The 27293-nt window shown below is 43.7% G+C and overlaps 2 protein-coding genes across 3 annotated transcripts in view; one reads left to right on the top strand and one right to left on the bottom strand.

Annotated features, from left to right (window-relative positions):
- Positions 1 to 10052, bottom strand: part of NPR1 (natriuretic peptide receptor 1) — a 44462-nt gene extending 34410 nt beyond the window's left edge. The window contains exon 1 of one of the 2 annotated variants that reach the window (XR_006100676.1): positions 7639 to 10052. Coding sequence is in view for 1 of the 2 variants with exons in the window: in XM_042439269.1 (XP_042295203.1) it covers positions 7639 to 8506 (868 nt within the window). In the remaining variant the exon portion in view is untranslated. The remainder of the gene's footprint in view (positions 1 to 7638) is intronic. The other variant, XM_042439269.1, reaches the window with a different exon arrangement.
- Positions 10053 to 16223: 6171 nt separating this feature from the next.
- Positions 16224 to 27168, top strand: ILF2 (interleukin enhancer binding factor 2). Its single transcript, XM_042441029.1, has 14 exons — positions 16224 to 16246; positions 21619 to 21661; positions 21786 to 21890; positions 22067 to 22144; positions 22287 to 22389; positions 22479 to 22544; positions 22854 to 22970; positions 23187 to 23265; positions 24193 to 24280; positions 24464 to 24525; positions 24787 to 24901; positions 26021 to 26111; positions 26462 to 26630; positions 27030 to 27168. The coding sequence occupies exons 1-13, from the start codon at positions 16242 to 16244 to the stop codon at positions 26620 to 26622; spliced, it is 1113 nt and encodes a 370-aa protein (XP_042296963.1). The 5' UTR covers positions 16224 to 16241; the 3' UTR covers positions 26623 to 26630; positions 27030 to 27168.
- Positions 27169 to 27293: the final 125 nt, after the last annotated feature.

Raw genomic sequence — 27293 nt, 5'->3', positions numbered from 1 at the left:
TCTATTCCTCGCTTGGTTACGGAGACCTTGGGCGGGTCACATACTCTCAGCCCCAGTAAACCCTGTGATAGGTTCTCTTTTTGTTGTTAGCTGCCTTCGAGTCGGTTCCGACTCATGGCGACCTGTGGATGAGACATCTCCAAGAATTCCTGTCCTCCGCTGCCTTGCTCAGATCCTGCAAGCCTTTGCCTATAATACCCCCCCCCCCCAGATTGAGTCTATCCATCTGGTTTGTAGTCTTCCTTTCTTTCTTCTGCCCTCCACCTTTCCTAGCATTATTGTTTTTGCTAATGAGCCATGCCTTCTCATGATGTGGCCAAAGTACAATAGTCTCAACTTGATCATCTTTGCTTCCAAGGAGAGCCTTGGTCTGCTCTGTTCAAGAACCCATTTGTTTGACTTTTTGGCTGTCCATGGGATCCTAAGTTCTCCAGCATCACATTTCATTTGATCCTAGATATGGGAATTCTTTAACGATTCCAATAGGGTCAACCATTAAGTCAGAAATGACTTGAAGGTATGCAACGAGAACAAAAATGCAATCAACAGGCACAGGAGCCCTACGATGGAAAAAGCTGGCAACGCGAGGCCTCACTCCAAGCAGGAATATTCGTTCCAGAGGTGTAAAGAGCCTCAGCTGGTTGTGTTCACTAAGTCACCCTTCGCCAGGCCTCCAGCCAAGAGATTTCCTGTTATTTTCCTGCAGAGCTGTCCTTCCCCCACCGGCAGCCGAGGTCAAGGGACGCCTTCTGTCCACTGGCTGGGATCATGGCATGCTTGGCCCCCCTGAGCCAGCATTTTTCCTGTTTTGCTGACTTGCTGTTTCCTCCTCCTCCTCCTTATCCTTTGACTGGAGGGAATTTCAGCTGGTGATTTATAGCACGGTCAGGGATGGCCCACCTTTGTTTGCAACAGAAACCTCCCAATGCTTCACCTTCACATAGAGACACAGCAACAGCCACAATCACCATAATCCCCATCCCACCCACCTGCTATTTCAAAATGCACACTCCCCTCTTTCTCTGTTGCATTCATTTATTCTCTGTTGCATTCATTTATTCCACTGTCACTCATGCCACCAAAAAAGCTAGAACACAGGTTCATCCATACTGAACATAGAGTTGGAAGAGACTGCAAGGGCCATCCAGTCCAACCCCCTGCCATACAGGAAATCACAACCAAAGCATCCCCGACAGACAATAGATCTGGAGGGGTGATGATGATGATGATGATGGTGATATTTATCACACGGAGGAGATCGAGAATTTATCCCGTGAATATCCTGCAAATATAATGTAACTCTGTGAAACGGTTTCACACGACGTCGCACCAAACCCGCTATTAAAGAAGCATTAATGCGCATCTTTTTACTTTCCGGATTTCAGCGACAATGCATTTCCAACATCACTTTATGCGCACCATTGTGTGCAATAACCATTTGCGCAATTACTCGCCATTTTCGCTTCATTTGCGGGATGCTTTAAATGCGCTTTAATCTCCTCTCTTCAATGCCAAAATCGGCCCCAGTGTGATAAATTCCTAGGATCCTTGGGGCAGAGATTGTGACTTTTCTTCCAGGTTATTTACTTGCTTTGTTGTCGTTGTGTGCCTTCGTTTCCGACTCATGGCGACCCTAAGGCAAACCTATCATGGGGTTTTCATGGCAAGTTTCTTCCGACGGGGTTTGCCATTGCCATCCTCTTAGGCTGAGAGAGTGGGACTCACCTAAGGTCACCCAGTGGGTCCTCATGTCCGAGCCAGGATTTGAACCCTGGTCTCTAGACACCATGCTAAGAAATGGCGTTTCCATCCCACCCAGTAACAAGATTCTTGTTAGCCTTTCCAAGCCGCCGCAAAAGGCTGAGCGAATGTGTTGAGCCTGTGCCCGCTGGCACAAGAGAAATAAATCAGAAAATGATTGATAAGGTTGGAGGCTCGATGACAGTATGAGAAACTCTGGGGAACATTCCTGGCCGGACCCAGAAATAACAGCCACCCAGACAACAACGACAACAAAACCCACGCCAGGCTGAGAAAACAATCCCAGGGAAACGGTGCAGAAAGGGATCTTGGAGCACCTTTGAGACTCGCCGAAAGAAAGAAGTTGGCAGCATGAGCTTTCCTAGACTTCAGTCTACTTCCTCGGATGCCTCCAATGCAACTGATGCATCTCAAATGCATCTGACCAAGTAGACTTTGGTCTACGAAAGCTCATGCTGCCAACTTCTTTCTTTCACAAGTCTCAAAGGTGCTCCAAGATCTCATTTTTTATATATATATGAGTTTTAATATGACATAAAAACAAGCAAACAATTAGTTTACTATCTGTAGAACATCTTTCTTTCTTAAACGTATTTTACATTCACTTCCTTTACAGCATGTAACCTTTATTCTAGCTTTTTATTTCAACTCTGATTTATTCCTAAATTCTATTCTATATCTTCATTGTATTCTTCATCTCCTATCTGGGCTAGACATAAGAACTCTATATTTGTTTCCTTTATTTTATTCTATAGTATATGTATAGTATATAGGACAGACAGACAGATAGTATAAAGTATAGCTAGATACTATAATATATATACTGTATTGGATTGGATGGCCCTTGTAGTCTCTTCCAAATCTATGAGTCTCTGAAATTACCACTTTTATGCAATGACGAATGTATCATTTCAAAAATAAGAACAATATTAATTAATCACTGTTTAATATTTCCATTTACGGGTGGCGGCAGCAATGTATTGGGAGAGAAAAACCCCTGGCACCCATTCTATGGCTGCATCCGCATTGCAGAAATAATCCAGTTTGATACCACTTTAACTGCCCTAGCTCAGTGCTGTGGAATTCTGGGAATTGTGGTTAGTTGTGGGACTAGGGTTCTCTGACAGAGGAGGCTAAATGTCTGACAAAACTATATTCCTCGGATTCCATAGCATTCAGTCACGGCAGTTAAACCGGATTATTTCTGCAGTGCAGATGCAGGCTCTACTGCCTAACATAAACTGCTTGAGTTTTTATAATGCCAGGTATGGGGGTAACGGCTGAAAAGAAAACCCAGCTGCCAGTCCAGTTGGATTTTGTCCATGGAAAGGAACAGGCTGCCATCTTGTCCTTTGCCTCAGGCGGCACAAACGCTTGGGCCAGAGTTCGCCACGAGACTTTGGTTGAGTGTTATTATTCACAAAGCCCCTCAAAAACTGCTAGGCAAAGGTTAAATCTCTCTCTGCAGCCTTGATATCTAAAGATGAGGAAAGGACACCTTGCAGGGGAGGAAGAGAAAGGAAAAGGTCAAAATCACAGCAGGTTTGCAGCTCAGATATTTAAATGGGGCAGAGACCTGTCTGGTTTCCCCCATAGAATGGCATTTCCAAGGCTGGCATTATAAAAATCGAAGCCCTGCTCGCTGGCATGCAGGGGTGGGCAAAGTGTGGCCCCTGGGTTAAGTCGTGGTCTTCATCCTTTCCAGATTCCCTGGACTCTTCTTCTACTGTCCCCCCCCAAAAAGGGGGGGAGTGAATTATCTCCTTGGAGACATCTCACCTTTTGTATAGGTTGCAACTGTGCCTGGCACATACGTCCAACGATCTCGGGGATCATTCACACTTTTTGTAACAAAGAGATCCGCATCTCTGCACCGATTGAGAATCGGTTCAGTGTTCCCACTACATTTCATGCTACAGAATCTCTCCAGGGCATTTAAACCCAGCCGCCATTCCCACTTGCCACCATTTCAGACCAAAATGGAGGTGCCTCCATATCCGGACCAGTGCCAGCGTGATCCGAATCAATCCGATAACTTACCTACGCTATCCGAGATGCGGATCATTGCAGTTCTTAAAAAAATAAAGAACCGGTAAGGGACCTGGTGTCAAATGCACCAGTTTAGGTGGGCTTTTCGGTCCCCGTCCCTCCAGCAAACTGCATCGGGTGCATAGTTTTTTGTGGGTTTTTCGGGCTATGAGGCCATGTTCTATAAGAGTTTATTCCTAATGTTTTGCCAGCATCTGCGGCTGGCATCTTCAGAGAAGATGATGAGTGCAGTTGGGGCAAGTGTGAACTTCACAGAAATAAACCAAAATATCAATTTGCCCTCCTTTGTGGTTCAGACAACTGTCCAGAAGAGCAAGAATGCGTTGTGCATCTCCCCAACCATTCTTGGCCAAATTTCTTGGACTTTGGTTCAAGGTTCCCCTCCGTCCCTCGGTCATCTTTGAGAGAAAGATTATCGGAGCCAAGCCCTTCCTCAAACACAGCCCTGTCCGAAACACCGAAGTCATTCCAAAATCCACACCCGGCTGCGGAGACGTCCCTATTCCTCTCCCAGCCGCTATCAGATGCAACACGGTTAACACCCATCCAAGGTCGGGACCCTGTTGGCCATTAAATCCCAACTTATTTAGCTGACTAAGGGAGGAAAGGCAGCAGGTCTCTGCCCCACGGAGTTCATCGTTTGTCGGTTCAGAGGCCGAACAGTCACCTGGGCCTTTATCAGACCTTGTATTCGATTTACCATAAACCAGGGTAGGAACCTGAGCCAGGACCAGGGCCAATTCCCTCTTTCGTTGCAAACTCCCAGTAGGCTGTACTGCCACGTTTTCCTAGAAATGTGGCATGAGATCATTTCCAGTTTCAACTCACTTCTGGCTATTTTGAAAGAGTTGGGAGTGTGAACAAAGCAAATGCTGCCAACTTCTTCCTTTCAGTGAGCCTCAAAGGTGCTACAAAATCTCTCTACATACTAAAACTGTACAGTGATTTTTCACTCCCCAATATCCACCAACCAAATAAAAACGACACCCAAACACAGCCTGGAGAAGAGACGGTTAAGAGGCGATATGATAGCCCTGTTTAAATATTTGAAGGGGTGTCATATTGGGAATGGAGCAAGCTTGTTTTCTGCTGCTCCAGAGAACAGGACCTGGAGCAATGGATGCAAACTAGAGGAAAAGAGATTCCACCTAAGCATTAGGAAGAAGCTCCTGACCGTAAGAGCTGTTCGAAGGTGGAAGACATTGCCTTGGAGTGTAGTGGAGTCTCCTTCTTTGGAAGTCTTTAAACAGAGGCTGGATGGCCATCTTTCAATGGGATTGTTTGATTGTGAGTTCCTGCAAGGCAGGGGGTGAGACTGGATGGCTCTTGGGGTCTCTTCCAATGCTATGATTCTATAAGTCAAGAGTTCTCTTCAGGCGCATAAAAACGACAGGCACACTATGGAACCCCTCTGTGGTGCTTGTAGGAAAGCATTGTTGCAGGTTTTTAGGGGTGCATGCAGCTGGGGAAAAGGGGAAATGAAAGGAGTTCCTACAATCCGGCCAGAAATTCAACGGGATTTCGCGGCCCCGAGGGCGGTTACCAAGGCAGAGAATGTGAAAGACTGCAGGTTTTGTTTGTTTTCCAGGGGAGCTGATCCAAGGAGAAATGCTTGATGGGGAGAGGAAGGAAGGAAGGGGCAGTTACAAGCGAGGAGGAAAGGAAAGCAGTTTCTGAACTGGAACCTGCTGAAAGTTGACCCTGGTCGGCAGTGTGCGATTGCACCGAAAGCTGATGTGGCCGCAGTTGCAAAGAACAGTGTATCTTTGCTCAGAGAAGTGTTGCACTTTGCAGGACTTCCCACAGACCAACAACTAGGAGAAGGTTTCAGGCTCAAATTAAAACCCAGGAAGGATGAACGTACAACGTTCCTTGGCCTTGTGCACAGTCACTGGGATGCAGATAATCTCCATAGTATACACCTGGCTCTATGGAGTTAGATGTACACTCTGCCTATGCTCAAGAGGGAGATGCATATATACCCCACTCTCTTCCATGCCAGCATTCTCTGGAGATGCCAGCCAGAACTGATGGGGAAACATCAGGAATAAACTAAATCCATAGCCTGAAAAAGCTACAAAAAACTATAGAAGGACATATGTTGGCCATAAGACAAATTCCCCCAAAATATCCACATTATGGGATTTATGTTTGTTTGTCCAGCTAGAAAGCTGCAGAAATACGTGCAAGTTTTCAAAGTCTCTAATTCTTTTTCTCAGAGGTTACCAAAAAATTAGAGAAAGGTAACGCAGGTTGAGAACTTTGTTGTTGTTGTGTGCAAGTCATTTCTGACTTACGGCAACCCTAAGGCAAACCTAGCATAGGTTTTTCTTGGTAGGATTTGTTGAGAGGAGGTTTGCCATAGCCTTCCCCGGAGGCTGAGAGCGTGTGACTTTCCCAAGGTGACCCATTGGGTTTCATGGCCAAGGTAAGAATCGAACCCTGGTCTCCAGAGTTGTAGTCCAACACTGAAACCACTGTGCCATGCTGGCTCTCTAGTGTGGAAAGATTTGATCTCTTTATACTGTCTGACCCAATGGCAAGATCTCAGTGGAGAGAAGGCTGGAGGGGATGGAAGCCAATCTATGGGGCCTGAGATCCTGTTAAAAGCCTGGGCTCATCCAAACAGCAAAATTGCATCGCCTCCACACAGATCAAAATGGGGACACATGTGGCTAAGCAATGTCAGACTGTGGTCAAGATGGTAAAAGTTATTAGAGAAGAAGATACAATCCAGGAGAAGTTGGAGTAGCTTGTTTTTGCCTGAGCCTATTGGGAAGGTATGGTCTCCTTCCCTTCCTGCTGAGTTAACTGGGTGCAAACTCTTTTTGCACTTTAAACTCGGTTTGTAGCAGTTAAGGAAAGTTGGAGAGAAAGGGGGGAAAGTGGGAGGAGGAGAGAGAAACTGGGACATTTCAAAAGCAGCTGGACAAGTGGGATGGCAGAGGATTAATCGGGATTGCCCCTGCCAAATTGGGACAGTTGGGAGGTATGAAATGGATCCGGATGATAGGGTCTCTGAGCATGTGGGAAGTGTTTCTGCACCACCACACATCTGAGGCTGAGCACCTGCAAAATATGCACAGTGGCCCCTTGGGGTTCACTAGGGTTTGGTTCTGGGTTCCCCAGTGGATACCAAAATGTGTGGATGCTCAAGTCCCATTAAATGCAATGGTATAGTGAAATGGTCTAGTCATAGACTCCTAGAGTTGGAAGAGACCTCAAGGGCCATCCAGCCCAACCCAATGCCATTCAGGGACTCACAATCAAAGCATCCCCAATAGATGGCCATCTATCCTCTGTTTAAAGACCTCCAAAGAAGGAGACTCCATCACTCTCTGAGGCAGTGTCTTCTATTGTCGATCAGCTCCTACTTTCAGGAAGTTCTTCCTAATGTTGAACTGCGATCTCTGTTCCTATAGTTCCCATCCATTGCTCTAGGTCCTGTTCCTTGGAGCAGCAGAAAACAAGCTTGCTCCATCTTCAAAGTAACACCCCTTCATATACTTAAACAGGGCTATCATATCACCTCTTAACCTTCTCTTCTCCGGGCAAAACATACCAAGCTCCCTAAGCTTCTCTTCATAGGGCTTTATGGTTTCCAGACCTTTCACCATTTTGGTTGTCCTCCTCTGGACACGCTCCAGATTCTCAACATCCTTTTTGCATTATTACCCAGACCTGGACTGAATCCATGGATAAAAAATGCATGGATACAGGAGGCCAACTGTATGTTGAGAAGCTGTCTTTTTTTGGAAAAAATAAGCAAAGGAGGAAAAACCAAACCCCAGAAGGTATGGGGATCTAGCCGAGGGAGACCAAACTTACTGCGGGCCTTTTGCTTGATGTCACGGATCAAGGCGGTGTAGTTTCTCTCCTGGAAAGGAAGGGCTTCCACGGTGATGTTCAAGGGTGGTAGTTTCACATACAGCCCCTCCATGGTGAAATAGCACCGACGGTCACCGACGTTGTTGTCCCAGTAGAGCAACATGGCCCGACTGGTCCAGTTGAAAAACCGGCTAAGGCGCATCCCAAATTCACCCAGTTTGTTGTGGCTGGGCCCGGTGCGGGTGGTCAAGGCATACTCCGCGTCTTTGCTTCCAAAACCAATGGCCTCGGCCGCGGCAGTCACCAAGGGCAGGCCCCAATGGCGGGTGAAGCGGGCCACAGGAGCCGAGGTGTAGACACAGCCAGGGCCCATGAAAACGTCTGGGTCGAGCCCCATTTTCATGTCCACTGCTGACAGCGGTGCAATGGAGTCAGAGCAGACCCCGTTGTGGTCCTCACTGGTGCCAAAAGCCAACTGGACGGTGTAGCCAGGGAGAAGGTCCGGCTGAGCGTTGACTTTCCGGATGGCCAACTTGATGGCTGGACCAACCCGGGGCCAAGCCCACGGATAGGTCGTGTTGTGCTCAGGCAGCACCACCGCAATGGTCAAGTTGGCTGCGGCCGCTATGTCCAGCTGGGAAAGGGACACCAGGAGCCACCACAGGACTTGGCCAATGGCGCATGGCCAACATGGCGGCATCTCCCAACAGGGTCGCAACTCACCAACTTCTGCACCTCCTTGAAGGGCCCCGGGCCTCAATCCCCGAAGCGGGTCCAAATGTTGCCCCCTCACCTCTCCTTTGGGAATTCCTTTGGCTTCTGTTGCCTCAGGAGGACCCAGAAATGGGGGCACCGTCCTGCCCCCCATGGGCCACCTGCCAAGAAACGGCCCAAATCTGGCCCTCACCTTTCTGAAATCTTCACTAGCAAAAGCAAGGCTCCCCCAAAACTTCAAGAAATCTGGACTGCTCCCCACTTGCTCGGCTATCCCCCCTGCATTGTATCTTTTGGGAAAACTCAACCACTTCTCCCTTCCTGCCCCCTTTCCCCCCTCCTCAGCAACCTCTCAGCCCCACCAGAGTTTTCCTCTGGCCCAGGCACCGCTGGCACTTCATAAACCCTGCCAAGGCTGGTCCTAAGTCCCTCCAGGTTGAATCCTAGCCTCAGGTCTAGCCCTGCCCTATGGTGCCCCCCCACATCCAACCCAACTCTGCTGTCATCCAGATCTAACCAAGTTTACCAATCTCCATATCTGGCTATACCAATACTGTACCCGCAGATCTAACCCTGTTCTATTGATCCTCAGATGTAGCCCTGCCTTGGTGTTTCCCTGAGATCCAATCCTGCTCCACTGTTCCTTAGATCTACCCCTGCCTTGTTATTAGCCCCAGATCTAACCCTGATCCCTAGATCTAACTCTGCCCTCCTGTTCCGTCAGACATAATCCTGCTCCACTGATCCCTAAATCTAACCTTGCCTCGATGTCCCCTCCAGATCCAACCCTGATGTACTCCTGTCCTGCTGTTCCCCCAGATCCCACCCTGATCCACTGATCTCTAGATCTAATCCTACCTTATTGCCCCCCAGATCCCACCTTGCTCCCCTGATCCTAGATCTAACCCTGTCCTCCTATTCCTCCCAGACCCAACTCTTTCCCACTGATCCCTAGATGTAACCCTGTTTTGCAATTCCCCCAGATCCCACCCTGACCCTCAGATCTCTAGATCTAACTCTGCCTTATTGTTTCCCCAGATCCTATCTTGATCCCAATTCCTAGATCTAACCTTGCCCTCCTATTTCCCCCAGATCCAACTGTTTCCCACTGATCCCTAGATCTAACCTTGCAATTCTCCTAGATCCCACCTTGCTCCCCTGATCCCTAGAGCTAACCCTGTCCCCTTGTTCCCTCCAGATACAATGCTTTCCTATAGATCTAACCGAGATCCCACCCTGACCCACAGATCCCTAGATCTCTGCCCTCCTGTTTCCTTCTAGACCTATGAGTACCCAGGTAGATCTTTGCCCAGGTAGCCACCAACTTGGCCAGTCTTTCTTTCTTTCTTTCTTTCTTTCTTTCTTTCTTTCTTTCTTTTCTTTTCCAGAGGCAGAAGTGAAGCGGAGGCGAAGGAGGTTTATCTCTCTCTGCCTGGGCTGAGTTGCTTTTTCCTTCTCCTGATTCAATGACACAAAAAGGGGCTGCGATCATCGCCTGGGCTTAACCCATTCCTGCCTGGAGGAGTTGGGGGCAGGCAAAGTGGGGCAGGGATCTTCCCCCCAAAAGTGTCCCAAAAGGATGGACTGAGGACTGGAAGCTCAGCAAGGGGCACCTGGAGAGGTTGGCACTTGCCTGCTCTTGGTGGACCTGCTGCACCAAGGAATAGTAATAATCAACGATTAAATAATAATAATAATAATAATAATAAGGAGGAGGAGGAGGAGGAAGAGGAGTTATTTCCCTAGCTTTTCTGTTATTGCAAGCCCCCAATCAGTTGCCCTGAACATCATCGCTGCAAGCCAAGTACAACCCAAACCCGCAAAAGCAAAATGCATGTTGCAATTTGGTTGGCCCAAGATATACTGTAAATACTCATGTATAAGTCTAGAATTTTAGGTCCAAAAACTGACCCAAAAAACCTGAGTCGACTTATCCATGGCTCAATGTAAGTATCTTAATTCTTATTTAAAAGAAAAGCAAGAGTATAATCTATCTTGGAAGCACTGACCCCCTCTTCTCTCTCATCCATCCAGCCTTAAGAGTAAGACAAAGAGCCATGTCTTGCTGGATTTTGTACATTTTTTGACATTGTTTTGCTTTGCTTCATCCTTTATATCCTTTGCTATATGCCCCTAAGTTTAACCCTCGACTTATCCACGGGTCATATCAAAATCCATCATTTTGTCCCCAAAACTTGCTCTCGACTTATAGATGAGGTCGACTTATAGTTGAGTATAAACCTGTCCTCCTGTTTGGTGGATTTGGGATGTTTGCGCTTTCCGATATGAGAAGGCCAACGCATCCGATGGTCCTGATGAGGAATCCGTACTCAGGACAAGAGGCTTCTGTTGGAACCGAATGTGGAGAAACAGAATGGTTCCCAATTGGCAAAGCGGGCAAAGAAGGCGGCATCCTTTCCCCCTCTGTGTTCAACTTGAACGCAGAACATATCATACTAAGAGCAGGCTTGGGCACAGAAGGAGGAGGAATGAAGACAGGAGGAAAGAATATCAATGATTTAATATATGCAGACGACACCGTAATACTAGCGGAAAGCATCATAGGCCTAGAACGACTACTAAGGAAGATCAAGGAAGAAAATGCAAAGGCAGGTTTACGGTTGAACATGAAACAAGAATATTGATGACGGAGAAGCTACACAAATTCAACCTCGACAATGAGGAAAGCGTCAAAATTGTCCCCATATTGATCAATATCAAACATTGATCAGAATGGAGACTGCAGTCAAGAAACCGGAAGAAAACTCGAAATGGAGAGGGCAGCTAGAAAAGAACCGGAAGAGATCCTAAAATGTAAAGATATACAACGCGTCCAAGCCGCAGGACGCACACGGGGAGGAAGGGGCGGCGCGTCCCATTCAATTGAATGGGCGCCGCCGCGCCTCCACGGCACCGTGTTACCAATGGGGCTTGAACATAGGCGGAATTCACCTTATGCGGAGGGATCCGGAACGGATCCCCGCGTAAGGCGAGGGCCCACTGTACAACTAAGCACTGAAATTAGAATCATACAAGCCATTGTTTTCCCTATTGGCAAGTACAGATGTGAAAGCTGGACAGTTAAGAAACTGGATAGGAAGAAAACCAACTCATTGGAGATGCGGCGCTGGAGAAAAGCGCTAAGGGTCCCATGGAAAGCCAAAAGGACAAACCAATGGGTCCTAGAGCGGATCAACCCAGAAATCTCCCTGGAAGCCAAGATGACCAAACTGAGGCTGTCATATTTTGAACACATCATGAGAAGGGAGGACTCATTGGAAAAGACAATAACGCTAGGAAAGGTGGAAGGTGGCAAAAAGAGAGGAAGGCCACATGCCAAATGGATGGAGTCTATTAAGGAAGTCATGGGTATGAATTTGCAGGACTTGAGCAGAGCATTGGCACATAGGGAGTCTTGGAGATGTCTCACCTACTGGGTCTCCGTACGTTGAGGTCAACTTGAAGGTGGTTCACAACAAGAATATGGCCAACAGGGTATGATCGCTAAAAGTGGTATCATTAGAATGATCAATAACAAGGAATCGCTCGAAGGAATTTTGGTTCTACACATCATAGAATCATAAAACAGAGGCTGGATGACCATCTGTTCGGGGCGCATGGATTGTGAGTTCCTGCATGGCATGAGGTTGGGCTGCATGGCCTTTAAGGTCTCTTCTAACTCCAAGTAGTTTATCACACTGATTTAGACATTAAGGAGAGATAAAAGTGCATTTAAAGCACCCTGCAAATGAAGCGGAAATGGCAAGTAATTGCATGAATGATGATCATGCATCATTCTCTTTATCACACCAGGCCTGATGTCAACTATTAATATCGCTGACCGATTATTTTCTCCATAGCTGCCTTGAGTCCCACTCATGGGATATAGATAAAAGGATTGATTGATTTGCTTTGAGTCCCACTCATGGAATGTAAATAAAGGAATTGATCGATTAACTGATTAATTGATTTGCTTTGAGTTCCACTCATGGCATATAAATAAAGGGATAGATTGATTTGCATTTAATTCCATTCATGGAATATAAATAAATGGATTGATTGATTGATTGATTGATTTATCTGCTTTGAGTCCCACTCATGGAATATAAATAAAGGAATTGATTGATTGATTGATTTGCTTTGAGTTCCATTCATGGAATATAAGTAAAGGGATTGATTGATTGATTGATTGGTCTGCTTTGAGTCCCACTCATGGAATATAAATAAAGGGATTGATTGATTGATTGATTTGCTGAGTCCCACTCATGGAATGTATATAAAGAGACTGATTGATTGATTGATTGATTGCTAACATGGGGATTTAATGATTTCATCAGAGCTAAGGGGCCTTTTTGGATGTTTTGGCAGAGTCCTCCAATTCCGTTGTTCCATCCATGCGCATGGCAAGGAATTAAATGCATTGTGGTAGTAACCCATCTGTTGGGGATGCTTTGATTTGGATTTCCTGCATGGCAGGGGGTTGGACTGGATGGCCCTTGTGGTCTCTTCCAACTCTATGATTCTATGATTCTAAATCCGTATGTGCAAATTTGATAGGTCCCCTAGGAGTAAATCCAAGTCAGTTGACATGGCGCAGTCCTCAACAGAATCTGAATCGAACCCAGAATTCCATGTAGTTAACTTCCCCAGAGACTGTGAAATCAATGATAATAGAAGTAATGGTAATAATAGCTATAATAATCAATTGTTACTTAACCAAATGTTGAATGATGAATGACATAAAGCCATAGATGTACCCACAGCTGTCTTTTCACTGTCATGGCTCCTGGGATTTGTAGTTGGTTGTGGCCCCATAGCATGGAGCTATGACAGTTCAAGCGGTGCCAAACTGGATTATTTCTGCAATGCGGATGCACCCAATGTGCACATCGTTTGCAGGATGCTTTAAATGCGCTTTAATCTCTCTTTAATGTTGGAATAAGCCCCAGTGTGATAAACTCCACTTATCTATCCCCTTTGCCTACAGGCCAGCTTCCGAGGCCAAACTGGGCTTGCCCCTTGCATTTCCATACACAAAGGATTTTGAATTCGAATTCACAGCCTCACTAATGGCATATATATATATATATATATATATATAAGTCTGTCCCTGGCTTTCCACTCCACCAAATGCATCTGAGGAAGTAGACTTAGGTCTAGGAAGGCTCCTGCTGCCAACTTCTTTCTTTCAATGAGTCTCAAAGGTGCTGCAAGACTTCTCTCTATAGGGATGCAACAAGTGGTCCAACAAGAGAAGAACAACACTGCCACCTAAAGGCCAAAACGAGGCATTGCCATTGCCATTCAATTCCTAGAAAAAGCTCCCGTCTGGTTTGGGAAGCTAAGCAGGGTCAGCCCTGGTGCAGATCTGGATGGGAGACCGACAATTAATCCAAAGAGGCCAAGGTTCTTCTTTTTCCCTGATGAAGAAGCCAGTGGAGCTTCAAAAGCTTGCAATATGAATTGTGTGCCAATAAAGGGGTCCTTGCTGCGGTTTCCGGATGCTATTGACATGTATATTATAATCGTAATAATCTTATATTAAATAGCAATCACACACCACACACACACACACCACACACACACAATATAGATATTAAATCCACATCCTGCTTCTAACAGAATAGCATCCAAAATCTACAAAATAGCATACACAACACACACAATATATATTTATATATATTATAACATATAAATTACATTATATAAGACACAACAAAATAGCATCCAAATATATTTATCATATTAATATTACAATATATAATAATTAAAAAATAGTATATATATATCATATATATATAAGAAAATATCATCCAATAAGAATATATATTATATAATTAAGTATATATATAATACATATCATTTATAAGAAATATCATCCATATATATATATACAATATCTATATATATTAATACGCTATCTTTTTTATATTATATATATAATAGTATATCCACTATGTATTTATATCATAGACAAACACCCCAATAGCGTAGATTATAATAAAGACATATATATAATATATATAAGAAGAAAGATCCCCCAAATATAATATATATATATATAGATACATACCAAAGAAATATATAATTAAATACATCCCAAAATATTTGGCATTATATATTATATGAGATATATATAGATATATATATATATATAGATATATATATATTATATAGCACCACAATATATACATATATATATATATATATATTAGCATCCAAATAAATACAATATACATATATATATTACAAGCCAAATATATTCATCGTGTTTCCATATATCACAAACATAACAGAAAAGAGTTTTATCGGATTTATTAATTTGTTTTGTTGTATTTTGAGATGGCCCAAGGCTATCAATAAACATTGTTGAGACTAGTTTATAATTTATTATTATTTGTATTATTATTATTATTGTTTATCATCCATCGATTATATATAGATTATTTATAATATTTGGATGCTTTGTGCTGTTTGGTTGCTTGCGTGAAGCAGGATTGGACTATGAAGCAACAATGAATTGACTCACGATAGGACATATACACACACACACACAATATAGTATAACTATACTGTAACTGGTATAATGTATATACGTATTTTTTTTTCTTTCTTTCTCTTTGGCCTTTTGTTTCCTTATTATGTTGATATGTTCTTAAATATTTTTTAAACTCATCTAATTATTATTTTCCTTTTTAAGGATAAAAAAAAATCTCAGCTAGCAGAGGATGGTTTCGATCCATCGACCCTGGGTTATGGGCCCAGCACGCTTCCGCTGCGCCACTCTGCTGCGGCAAACGTGGTCACCTAAAACTATAAAATGCAGTCATATCCTACACATGCGCAGATATTGATGCTGTTTCAGTCTTCCTTTCAAGTCTCCCTCTAGGGGGCATCATTTCTCGCTCGCGCCGCGCATTGTAGACCTACGTAGCCCCGCCCTTTCTCCTTTTCCCATTGGTTACACATTCCGAGCACGACTATTGGCTAATGCCTTGGGGGGGGAAAGGAGGCTGGTCCGAGTGATAGGCAGTTAGAACAACCAATGAAACTAGGAGTCTAACACAGCGTGGGCAAAGGTGGAATATGAGAACGCTGATTGGGTGAAACTCAAGTCTAAACGCTGAGGGGGAGAAGGCTAGATATGCATCCAGAAGAAGAGTCGTAGTGATAGGCGTGAGCACACCCAATGAAATCACAGATTTCTAAGAGGGTGTTGAAGTGAAATACGAGACGCGATTGGGTGAAAGTACAGGTTAAGTGCCTGGCAAGTAGGGGTCCATGAGAAAAGTCGTAGTGATAGGCAGTGACCACAACCAATGAAATCACACCATTCCAACAGAGGGCGGGAAAATGTTGATTCCGAGACGGTATTGGGTGAAAGTCGGTGGATGAAGGCGAGGATGGGCGTACAGGAGAACTGTCCCCGTGATTGGCAGTCATAGGACCCAGTAAATTACAAGGTAACTAACTGGGAGGTGGGGGAAAGGTGGAACGCGAAGCGGTGATTGGTAAAAGTCGAGGCTAATGCCTTGGGGGAATGAAGGCTAGGATTGGCGTACAGGAGAACGGTCCTAATGATGGGCAGCGGGTAGCCCAATGAAATCACAGAGTTCAACTGAGGGCGGGAAAGGTAGAATACAAGACGTTGATTGGGTGAAACGGGCCTAATGATTGGCAGCGAGAACACCCAATAAAATTACAAAAGGGTGGAGAAAGTTAGAATGCAAGGCTCGATTGGTAACGTTCGGGGAACCTATGAGGGCGAGGTTTACTCTCTGCAGGGAACCAATCGCGGCGTCCGCTTCTTGCGAGGCGAACCAAAGCGGCGGGCGCAAGGCCGGCTATTCTTTTCCCTTCGGAGCGGTTGACGATAAGTGGAGGGCGCCATGAGGTAAGAACCGGGACCGAGAGCGGAAAGGAGCGGAAAAGTTTAGCAATGACATTAAATAACAAAGCTGGGGCCACGAAGGCTGCATTTCCCGCATCCCCTTCCAGGGGGGGCTAAAGCGGCCTCGAAGCGGGTCGTTTCTGCAAGTGTGGCTTGGGCCACGGTTGTGATGGCCCTGTTTTGGGGAGGAGGGAATAGATGGGCATTCATGATGTGTTTGCGTTGGGTTTTTATCGTATTGTAACCGCCTTCGATCCTGAGGGAAAGGCGGGGTAATAAAAATTATCATTATTACTATGGATATGGTTAAATTATAATGTCTTATCAAATATGATGGTAATAATGAGTAGTAATAATAATGATATTGCTAATAATAATAGTATTAATTTGTAAGAATGTTTTTATTGTTAGAAATTTTATAACGCTTTAATAGATTAACAACAGTATTATTAATAATATTATTAAACAATATTAAATTAATTTCTATATTTAATATATAAATATTTATTAATAATAATATTTGTAATATAGTAACAATATGTTAACAATATTAATATTAGTAGTATGAGTATATAACGTAGTATGATATCTATATATATATGTATAATACTACTATATATTGTAGTCCTTGCTAATATTAATATTTGATATAAATTTTATTAATATTGTTTTATTAATATATTATATAAAATTTATATTTAATATTAATTTTAATAATATTTTTTTGTTGCCATTAATAATGTAATAGTACCCTGATTTTATTATTAAATTCATCCTTATTATATTATTATTATTAGTTGTCATTAAGAATAGATTATTAAATAATAACAATATAGTATTATTCTCTAATCTTTTAATAGCCAACCAGACAGAAAAGCCATTGCACAGTGATTTTTTAAAAAAAATAAAATATATTTTAAAAATAAGGGAAAACAGCTGTTCTCAGTGAAGGAAATAAATAATAATAAATAATAAATAATAACAATTTTATTCATTCATTTATGTTTTTTATATTTTTATATTTATCTTTTTATTTTATTTTATCAGTAACAAATTCGGGGGGAATTGTTTCTCTTCTTCTAATTCTCTATTTTTTATATAAATTCCGAAACGACAGCAACAACAATATACTATTAATTTTGTTTGTTTGTGGATTGTTGTTGTTGTGAGTATCTGTGAACATCAAAGCCACAAACAAGGGGCTCCCTTTTAATAAAATAAAAAAATATAATAATAAATATTTATTTCTATATATCGCTTTTCCTGGGAGATCAAAGCGGTTTCCAAGTTCAAAAGGACAGTATACATTTTAAACATGTTGCAATATAATATACAGTCAAGGATACTGTGTCTTCAGGCCAGCCTCTTCTCTCCCCACAGGCCCAGGATGACAGTTTGATATTTTAACGTTTATAATATTTATCTTTTATTATTTATTTTTATTGTACGGTATTATACCTCACTCTTAAACCCTAAGGGTTTTCAGAGCGGCTTACTATTTATTATTATTATTATGAGTATCCATGAACAATCAGCTGTAAAGGGCTGACTGTATTAGCAGTTATAATATTTTTTTATTATTTATTTTATTTTATTTATTTACAGTATTTATACCCCCTCGGCAGACCAAAGGTTCCAGAGCGGCTTACAATTATTATTATTATTATTATTTTATTATTTTGTTTTGTTTGTTGACATGCATGCAATCAAATTAAAGATCTGACTGTATCCATTTATAAATTTTAATAGTTATTATTTATTTAATAATTTCATTTACAGTATTATACCCATTCTTCAGCCCTAAAGGCTCTCAGAGCGGCTACAAATAATAATAATAATTATTAGTAGTAGAGTAGTAGTAGTATCCAGACCAATCAACTGTAAAGGGCTGAAGGTATTAAACATTATAATAATAATAATAATTATTATTATGATATATTTTAATTTATTTAGGACATTTATACTCCGCTCTTCACCCTAAAGGCTCTCAGTCAGGGTACCTATAATTATAATTATTATGTTTATTATTATATAATTAGACGGTTCCTGCCCTCAGGCTGACAACCTAAAAATCTAATATTACGTTATTATGTTACATTTCAATATTACAACGTCAGCCTCCTATCCACTGATATTTCTATCCACAGATTCAAGCATCCTTGGCTTGAAAACATTCCCAAAAAGTATAAATTCCAAATAGCAAGCCTTGGTTTTCCATCTTTATAGGGAGGCCGTTTTGCCTCCATTATACTTAATAGGACTTGACGTCCACGGAGCTTGTTATCACAGGGGATCCTGCAACCAAACCCCAGTGGATTATACCAAGGACCCACTGTAATATAGATTTATCGGATGTTGTAATTCGAAAGACATAGCCGTGTTAGTCTGGGAAATCAGTATCTGCAGCGCCTTGAGAAGAAAGAAGTTGCCGCGCAGGAGCTTTCCCTAGACTTGAGCCTAAAGTGGTCCTTCACATTCGCTGGGTTCGAGGTGAAACCGCATTAAAAACTTATTCTTTAAACCTCGCAGAACACCTCTCTAGGAATCCCAGGTCCTCCAGTGCAACTCTATGGTCAGCATCTGCCAGACGTTGACCACAGAGTCGGGGGAGGACCTACAGATGCCTAAGAAGTCTTTCTCTAGGAATCTCTATGTCCTCCAGTGCAACGTTTGATGGAAGTGGACCATAAGGCTGGCGCTGGAGGACTTACAAATGCTTAGGGCAATTTTTTTCTCTAGAACGTCTGGGTTTCCCAGCACAACTCTATGGTCAATGTCTGGAAGCGTTGCACCGGGGGGCCTAGAGATTCAGAGAGAACATATAACTCAGAAGCTCAAAAACCAAAGTCGAAAGCCGCAGTTGGAGGGTCAGCTGTACTTCCTATTCCCTGAGGTCACAATGTTTGGCGCCAAGCAGAGGTTGCCCAGCCCGTAAGTATCAGAATGAATGGGGCATGGAGAAAATGGAGGCAACAGCGCATCATGGTCCCTGCTTACGCTTACTCCTCTCTCCTCTCTTCGTTGGCTTCCTTCAGGGGCGACAGAGGCGTGGTCGGCGGGGCGCTTTGGCGCTGGGGAGGTCCTGGCGCGGGGTAAGTCCCACGCAGAGGTAGGAGTTTGGCAGTCCTAGGGGTTGTAGAATCAAAGAAGAGACCGCAAGGGCCATCCAGTCCAACCCCTCTGCCATGCAGGAATTCTCAATCAAAGCATCCCGATTGACAGATGGCCATCCAGCCTCTGTTAAAGACTCCAAGGAAGGAGACTCCACACTCCCCCTCCTTTGGAGACTGTTTAAAGTCCTTACTGTCAGGAAGTTCCTCCTAAGTTGAGCTGGAACTCTTTTCCCTGGAGCTTGCATCCATTGTTCCATGTCCATTCTCTGGAGCAGCAGAAAACAGCTTGCTCCCGCCCAAATGACATCCTTCAAATATTAAACAGGGCTACAATCACCTCTTAACTCTCTTTCCAGGCTAACATCCCCAGCTCCTGCGAGTTTAATATACGCAGCTGAAACCATAAAAGGCCCGCCGTGTTCTGGGCGGTCGACGCTGGGCTTTTCAAAGAGGCTCACATTTCGGGGATGTTTTACATCAAAGGGGACTTTACTCCCACAACTTGAAGCAGTTGACCTAACTGTTATGCATCCGCCCCCGTCTTTAGGTGCGTGTGGTTTTTCGGACTAGGTGGCGTTCTAGAGGGGTTGTGTTCCGACGTTTTGCCAGAATAACTCTTCTAGAACATGGCCACATAAGTCCGAGAAACGCCGCAAAAACTATGGATGCCGGCCATGAAGGCTTTGATTTCCCTTTTTTTTTCCTGTCTGTCGCTTGGCTGTTGTTGAGCATGTTCTCTTCAGCTTGTCAGGAACAGAGTAGAAGCCTGGTCATAGATTTTGTTGCCTTAGCTGCTTCCCTGCCTGAGGGGCTTAGTCTGATTTGCAGAAGGAGCTTCTAATCTAGAGGTTACCTCTTTGCTCTATTTCTAGTTTTCAGCCTCCTCTGGCCGGTTTAATACCTCCCACTCTGCTCTCATTTCATGTGGCAAAAGGGCTTGTCTCCTCATAAAAATGGGAGTAGGACCGTACGGGGTGTGATGCTGGCATCAACACATTTCTTCATCTTTATTACCTTTATAGCTAATATACATGGCTCTGTGCAAGGATTCTCTGCCCTCTGTTTTCCTTGATCCTTTGACTTTCTTCCTCAGTTCCCACACCTAAATGGAAGAAATTGATTGAAATGGTTGGTTTTAATCCACGATGAACCACAGCTACTTGATTGAAAGGATGTTTCTTTACAGGGTTTGGAACTCTAGATGTTGGACTACAGTTCCCAGGAGCCCTCATTATTTCATATGTTGTCTGGGGATGTTGGGGACTGCTGCCCAATGCCATCTGGAGAAACACATATTTCGCACCCTTTTACAGTACGATGTTGCTATTTCCTCCTAGGTCAATTTTGACTTATGGCAACCCTGTGAATGAAACCAGCAAGAGACAATATGGAATAGCAGGGTATTAAGATAGAATGGTAGAGTTGGAAGAAACCCCAAGGGCCATCCAGTCCAACCCCATTCTGCCATGCAGGAACTCTCAATGAATGAAAGGAACCTTTTCTAAACACCTTTGTTCTTAGGAATTACCCATATTTCAAGAGCTGTTTTGGCTTTGTTTTTCAGTGTGTGGGTAGCGGAGTTGGAAAGAGTTAAACAGCAAAAATGTGGACTCCTGCCCATTCTAATCCTATTCATACCATTGGCATCTGATGCCAGTAGACTACTTCTCCCATTGTCATGACTTTTGGTCTTGCTGGCTGAGAATAATAGGAGTTGGTAGCTTACTACCATTGGGAGAGCCATAGGCTCAGTAAGTAAAAGCTATCTCTTCTCTTAGGTGCAGCTAGTTCAGGGAGGCATTGGCTTCATCTAGAAATGGGAGTGAATGGCTGAACTGGTCATAATGGCAATGTACTGGCTTTGGATGTACAGCCTACTCCTAACCAAGGTTACTTGGCTCAAAGTTGTTGCTTTCTACAAACTTGGAAGCAATCCCTAGTAAATCTGCAGGGGTTTGTGAAAGAGTAAAATATGTCCAAGTCAGGATCAGATGCTTCCTAGCTATAAAAATCTCATGTAAGTCGGCGTTCTTTGCATCAACGACTCTCACCCTTTGTTCGTCCAGACCATTTGGACCTCAAGAATCCCTAAGCATTGGCCATGCTGGTTAGGGTTTCTGGAAGTTGACATTCAAAACATCTGGAAGGCCAAAGGTAGAGATTTGCATCACATTATTTCAGCAGCTTGTGAGGTAGGCCATTGGTTGGGATTTCATTGGGACTGAAATCTAAAGGCTCTCCTCTTTGTTAACTGTGTTTCAGGTTCCGGCCCTTTGTGCCTCACATCCCTTTTGACTTCTATGTGGTAAGTTGTCTTGAGTTAAACAGGGTAGATTTCAGTTGAATATTAAAGTGGTTTCCACTGAAAATTAATGTCATGGGATCTGTATGTCGGAAGGTCTTTAATGTAGTTGTTCTCTTGTGTTCAGTGTGAGATGGCTTTCCCTCGGGTGAAGCCAGCTCCAGATGAGACTGCCTTCAGCGAAGCCTTGCTGAAGAGAAACCAGGACCTTGCACCAACTTCTGCTGAACAGGTACAGCCTACATTACTATTACTGTTGCAGTGTGTATGTTTTAATAGTTAATAGTTTTAATTTGATGTTTTAGGAGAGTATGGGGACATGGGGTTTTGTACGTATCTTTTAATCTGTAAGCCGGGCTATAAATGAAAGGGCACAGTCATCTAATGGTCCGCTTTTTCTTTTCCTAGGCTTCTATCCTCTCTCTGGTGACCAAGATTAACAATGTGATTGACAATTTGATCGTGGCGCCAGGAACATTTGAAGTGGTGAGTCCTCTGCCCTCAGGTCCCTGGGGTTATACACTTACTTGTTAAAAGTAGCAGAGTTACTAAAGCCTCAAAGTTACTAATCCTTGCTCATATATCCATCCACTTTCGTTCATACCTTTTCTCCCTCTCGCCTGACCAGCAAATTGAAGAGGTTCGCCAGGTGGGGTCCTACAAGAAAGGCACCATGATGACAGGCCATAATGTGGCAGATTTAGTTGTGATCCTGAAAATCTTGCCCACTTGTAAGTGTCCCTTTTCATTCCAGGGGAAAATGGGGTGAGTTTACACTAAGTATTCTTGGATGGGTTTTGACTTCAGTTTCCTTCCGCAGTGGAAGCCGTTGCTGCCTTGGGAAACAAAGTGGTGGAGAGCCTGAGGACACAGGATCCTGCTGAAGGTTGGTTCTGCAGCATCTTCTAATATTTTCTTTAGCGCATGAGCCATTTAGTGCTTCCTTCGAAAAAAAATGGTCCAGGGGAAAGACATACTTGTTAAATAGCTAGGAATCAGTGGGACACTTAGATTTAAGGAGGAGCCAGACTTTCAGCTCCAATTACAGCCGATTGAATCATACACTCAAAATGAAGCCCAGGGACTTGTGTAAAATACAACACTAAGAGGAATACCAAGTATTAAGATCTGTAGTGGTTTTAAATAACTTTTTGTTTCTCTTCCTGGTTCACCCCTCTTGGTTTTTCTCCCCTAGTACTGACTATGCTCACCAACGAAACTGGTTTTGAGATTAGCTCTGCTGATGCGACAGTGAAGATCCTGATCACCACTGTGCCCCCCAATCTCCGCAAACTGGACCCAGAGTTGCACTGTAAGGAAACCTGGCTGTTGTCTTTTCTTGGGGACAAGTAAGGAGTGAGATGGGAAGAAGTTGAGACTTGGGCTCAGGTTATCGAATAGAAAACAGCGATTGGGCTAAAACAACATTACATGTTGCTTGTGGTGGGCTGAGATATCGCTGGACTAGCAGGTGGGACCTGGGCCCTTACTTTCCTTCTTCTCTTCCTCTACCCTATTCTCCAACTAGTGGACATTAAAGTCCTGCAGAGTGCCCTGGCTGCCATCCGACATGCCCGCTGGTTTGAGGAAAACGCCTCCCAGTCCACGTAAGTCTCCATTTCTCTTGTGTTCGGGTAGGTGTTTTTATCCCTGAGTTTGGAGTTGTGTGGCCCTTGTTCTAGATCAGCTGCAGGAGGGGCAGCCAGGCGGGCCAAACCATTATGGTTTTATATGACACCCCTGGCTTCCATTTTGTCTGATATTTGGAGGTTTTTTGTGGGAGGGGGGGATAAACTTGTCTTTTGTGGCAGGGTAAATGTTTCTGGTTTTCTAGTAAAAATGTGGTTGAAAACTTGGGGTTTGGAGAGCTTCAGGGGCTTCACTTTGTGGTTCCCAGGCCTATATGCAACCTATGGGCCACACTTTTCCCATCCCATTCTAGATGATGTTGGACTACAACTCCCAATAGACCTAGCTAGTGGTCAGGAATGCTGGTAGTTACAGTTCAACACAACTGGAGTAACATCTGGAGTTTCCACCTCTGCTTTATTCCATTGTGTGAGAAAAGGAGAAAGGCTTGTGCCCTGCCTTGTTTGGGCTGTGTTACATTCTGAACCATTGTTCAATGTCTTGCAGCAGGAAATATTACCATTATCTTACCCTGACTAGCATTTTCTTTTGACTATTCATTCTGATGTTCTGGATCCAGGTCCTGCTCTTGTCAAAACTTATATCTTGGGGGTATAAGCACTGGCAGATAGATCCTACTGGTACTTAAAATACCAGTCTGCCTGTGCTTTTAAGATCTCTGTTATGGAGGCTCCATGTAACTGTCTTAGCTGCCTTTCCTCTTTCGTGAGTTTGCCTAATCCACCAGTGTGGACTGGTTCCATTTTGTGAAGAAGTACTTCCTCGAGCTAGGTCTGAATTTACAGCTGTCCAAGTTCTTTTGTGGAGGAGAGGCAACCCACAGCCTAGTGTTATAGAATAGCTGCCATGTAACGTTCTGGGATGACACTGCTTTCTTTTTTCAGGGTGAAGGTCTTAATCCGTCTGTTAAAGGACCTTAGGATGCGGTTCCCAGGCTTTGAGCCCCTCACACCTTGGATTCTTGACCTGCTTGTACGTGGAAGGATTGGGGATTGTGGGGGAACTGGCTCTCCAGCTGGGGTTTAGTCTTTCATATTGGCTGCATCTTTTCACATCGTTCCTTTGGGTTGCGCTGTAAAGTAACTCATGTATGTGGTTCAGAGGGCATGGCCTTCCCTTACTTGAGAGTCCTAACCAGCTTATCTCTTCTTTCAGGGGCATTATGCGGTGATGAACAACCCAACCCGGCAGCCTTTGGCTCTCAACGTTGCCTACAGGTATGGCTGAAAGCAGCATCATATTCCTGAAAGTTCACACAAGAGGGGAAACGAATCTATTGACTGAAAAGTAGGGATTAGAATTGCATGGTGTCACACTGCAACTCTCAGCATCCTTCACCATTAGTGAAGACGGCAACTCTTCACCATCTTCACCCATGTCATACTCACACGTATATTCATTGGATTGTTTAGTCTGAACTAGCAGGCAAGGAGAGACCGAGTGCTCCCTGAGATCCTAATGTTGTCGCTTTTTCATAGGCGCTGCCTTCAGATCTTGGCAGCAGGGCTCTTCCTTCCTGGATCTGTCGGCATCACTGATCCCTGTGAGAGTGGGAACTTCCGAGTCCACACAGTCATGACCCTGGAACAGCAGGTAATCTTTTTCTTGTTACAAGGGGCAATGATGAAGATTGGTCTGGTGGCTGAGAAGCCTACAAATTAGCCCATTGGAACAAAACACTCCTGCTAGTATTGTTCTTAGTGAAAACTTCCTACAACATCCCGCCATCCCCCAAAACACAAACGGCTCCATGAGTTTGGGCTCTGCTTATTAAGGAAGATCGAGAAAAGCAGCAACAATTAAATGGAACTTGCGGGAGTTGCAAAACAGAATTGCAGTAATCATAAAATATTCATTACTTTAAAGCAGTGGTCACCAAACTGTGCTCTTTAAGGGATTTTGGACTTCAGCTCCCAGAATCCCAGACTATTGGCCAACATGGCTGAGGCTTCCGGGAGCTGGAGTCCAGTATCTCTTAAAGGGCACAGTTTGGGGACCACTGCTTTAAAGGAATGCTTACCTGATTTTATTGCAGTTTTGAAACCAATTGTTTCATACTGGGCTTCTCTTAAGACATTTTTGGAGGAATTTTCACATTTTATGGTGGATTTTATTTTTTTTAGTGTAATTTGTTTTCTATTTTATTGTTGCTGGTTGTTTAGGGATTGCTTATACTGAGGTTTCTATCTTATTTTTTAGCTGAATTTCAGCATGGCTATTTCTATTAACAGTCCATACGTATTCAACAAAGTTCAAATTGAAACTGCTTTGCTGACAGAAGAAAAATGCATTTCATACTTGTGTGCTTTTAAACTATTTGAGAGCATTCTTGCAATGCGATCTATAATAATAATTTTTTGAATGATAGTCATGGAAATGGAAAATAACAATTTTGGTGGCAACCCTGTCCTAGCACTCAGGACTAAAATATGTTGCATGTAATAGCAAGGATTGTATATTAAACATAAACCCCTATGTTTAATATACACTGTCCTTGTTGGGGCTTCTGAACATTAGAAAAGCAGAAGGTAGAGCCAGTATGAGAGGCAAATACATCTTTATGCATACTGTTAAAAACAAGCATGCCATTGAGATGGGCTCACTTCTCAGAAAGTACTGATCATACTAGTGAGGCAAGGGAAAGTCTTGAAGGTACAAATGCTGTGATATTAATGACGTTAATCCCTCTGCCTTTCTTTCTACACCTGCTAGGACATGGTTTGCTACACGGCTCAAACTCTTGTCCGCATTCTCTCTCACGGCGGGTACCGGAAGATCCTCGGTCAAGAAGGCGATGCCAACTGTAAGTGGGGAGCCTTGGATGCTGGCAGTAGGAAGGTAGCGGTGTTGGGCATGTGTGTATAGGCACTGGGATGTACATAAATACAGAGTATGAAATACTCATAAATTAGCAAAATCAAAGAGGCTTCTTAGAGTTCAAGACCTTATAGCACCTTTGCAACAGAACTAAACATTCAAAAAGTTGTAACATTGGGGTTTGGCAGTGTAATGGCTCTCCAGATTTGGGACTTGAATAGCCTAGCCAGCATATAGCCAATACTGAAGGGATCGTGGGAGTTGCAGTGTGATAGTGCAGACATGGTTTGAAATCCCTAAAGGGTGTCCCACCACCTTTGTGGGTTTGCTTCACAGATTTGGCGACTGAAATGTCCACCTGGGATGGAGTGATTGTAACCCCATCGGAGAAGGCGTATGAGAAGCCACCTGAAAAGAAGGAAGGGGAAGAGGAGGAGGAGAACCAGGAAGAGACTGCCACTGCAGAGGAGGAGGAGAACATGGAAACTCAGGACTGACCTCCCAGGTATGAGTAACAGTGTGATAAAGGCAGGAGGGAACACTGGAAGGGCCCTTTGGAGTCTTTCATCCCTGCAGATGGAACTACAACTCATCCAACACATGCAAATGGCTGCTCATGGTCAACATTTCTCTTCTTGTGGTAGTCAGGCTGTTTTATCTGTTACCCAGCCACTCGTCTCTTATTCTGTTACATGTAATGTCATGATAGCTGCCAAGTTCATGTGAACGTCAGAAGGAGTTGGATGTTAGAAAGACTGCTGTCGTGTTTCTCAAGGCTGGGGTGTCTGAAGATTTACTCTGCCCTTTCAATTACTGGGAAGCATACATGCAAATTTGTGTTTTTGTATACTAATGGGGCGGACACTGAGCATGTATACAAAGACTCTTTGCTTCTCTTTTTCAGGGGAATTCTCCCTGCCCCAATTACCCGATGGACAAAACACCCGATGAAGTTGTAGGTCAGGACCAAGCCTGCGTCCGCCTCTTGTGTTATTTCTATTTGTTTTTATAGTTCTTGCCATTAAAATGGTGTTTTCCTTTAAGTCGTTGGTGGTTTGTCAGTGTTGGATCTCAAGTTCTGTAAGTAATGTTGCCCATCTTTCCCCAAAATGGCAGTTTCCTCTTGTGAAGGATAGCTCCTGACCCATTCCTAGCAGGTAGGGGAAGT

This window comes from Sceloporus undulatus, chromosome 9 (genome assembly GCF_019175285.1).
Source record: "Sceloporus undulatus isolate JIND9_A2432 ecotype Alabama chromosome 9, SceUnd_v1.1, whole genome shotgun sequence".
NCBI classification, from domain to species: domain Eukaryota; kingdom Metazoa; phylum Chordata; class Lepidosauria; order Squamata; family Phrynosomatidae; genus Sceloporus; species Sceloporus undulatus.
Note: the sequence above shows the minus strand (reverse complement) of the source record. Positions and strands in the feature narration are given on the sequence as shown.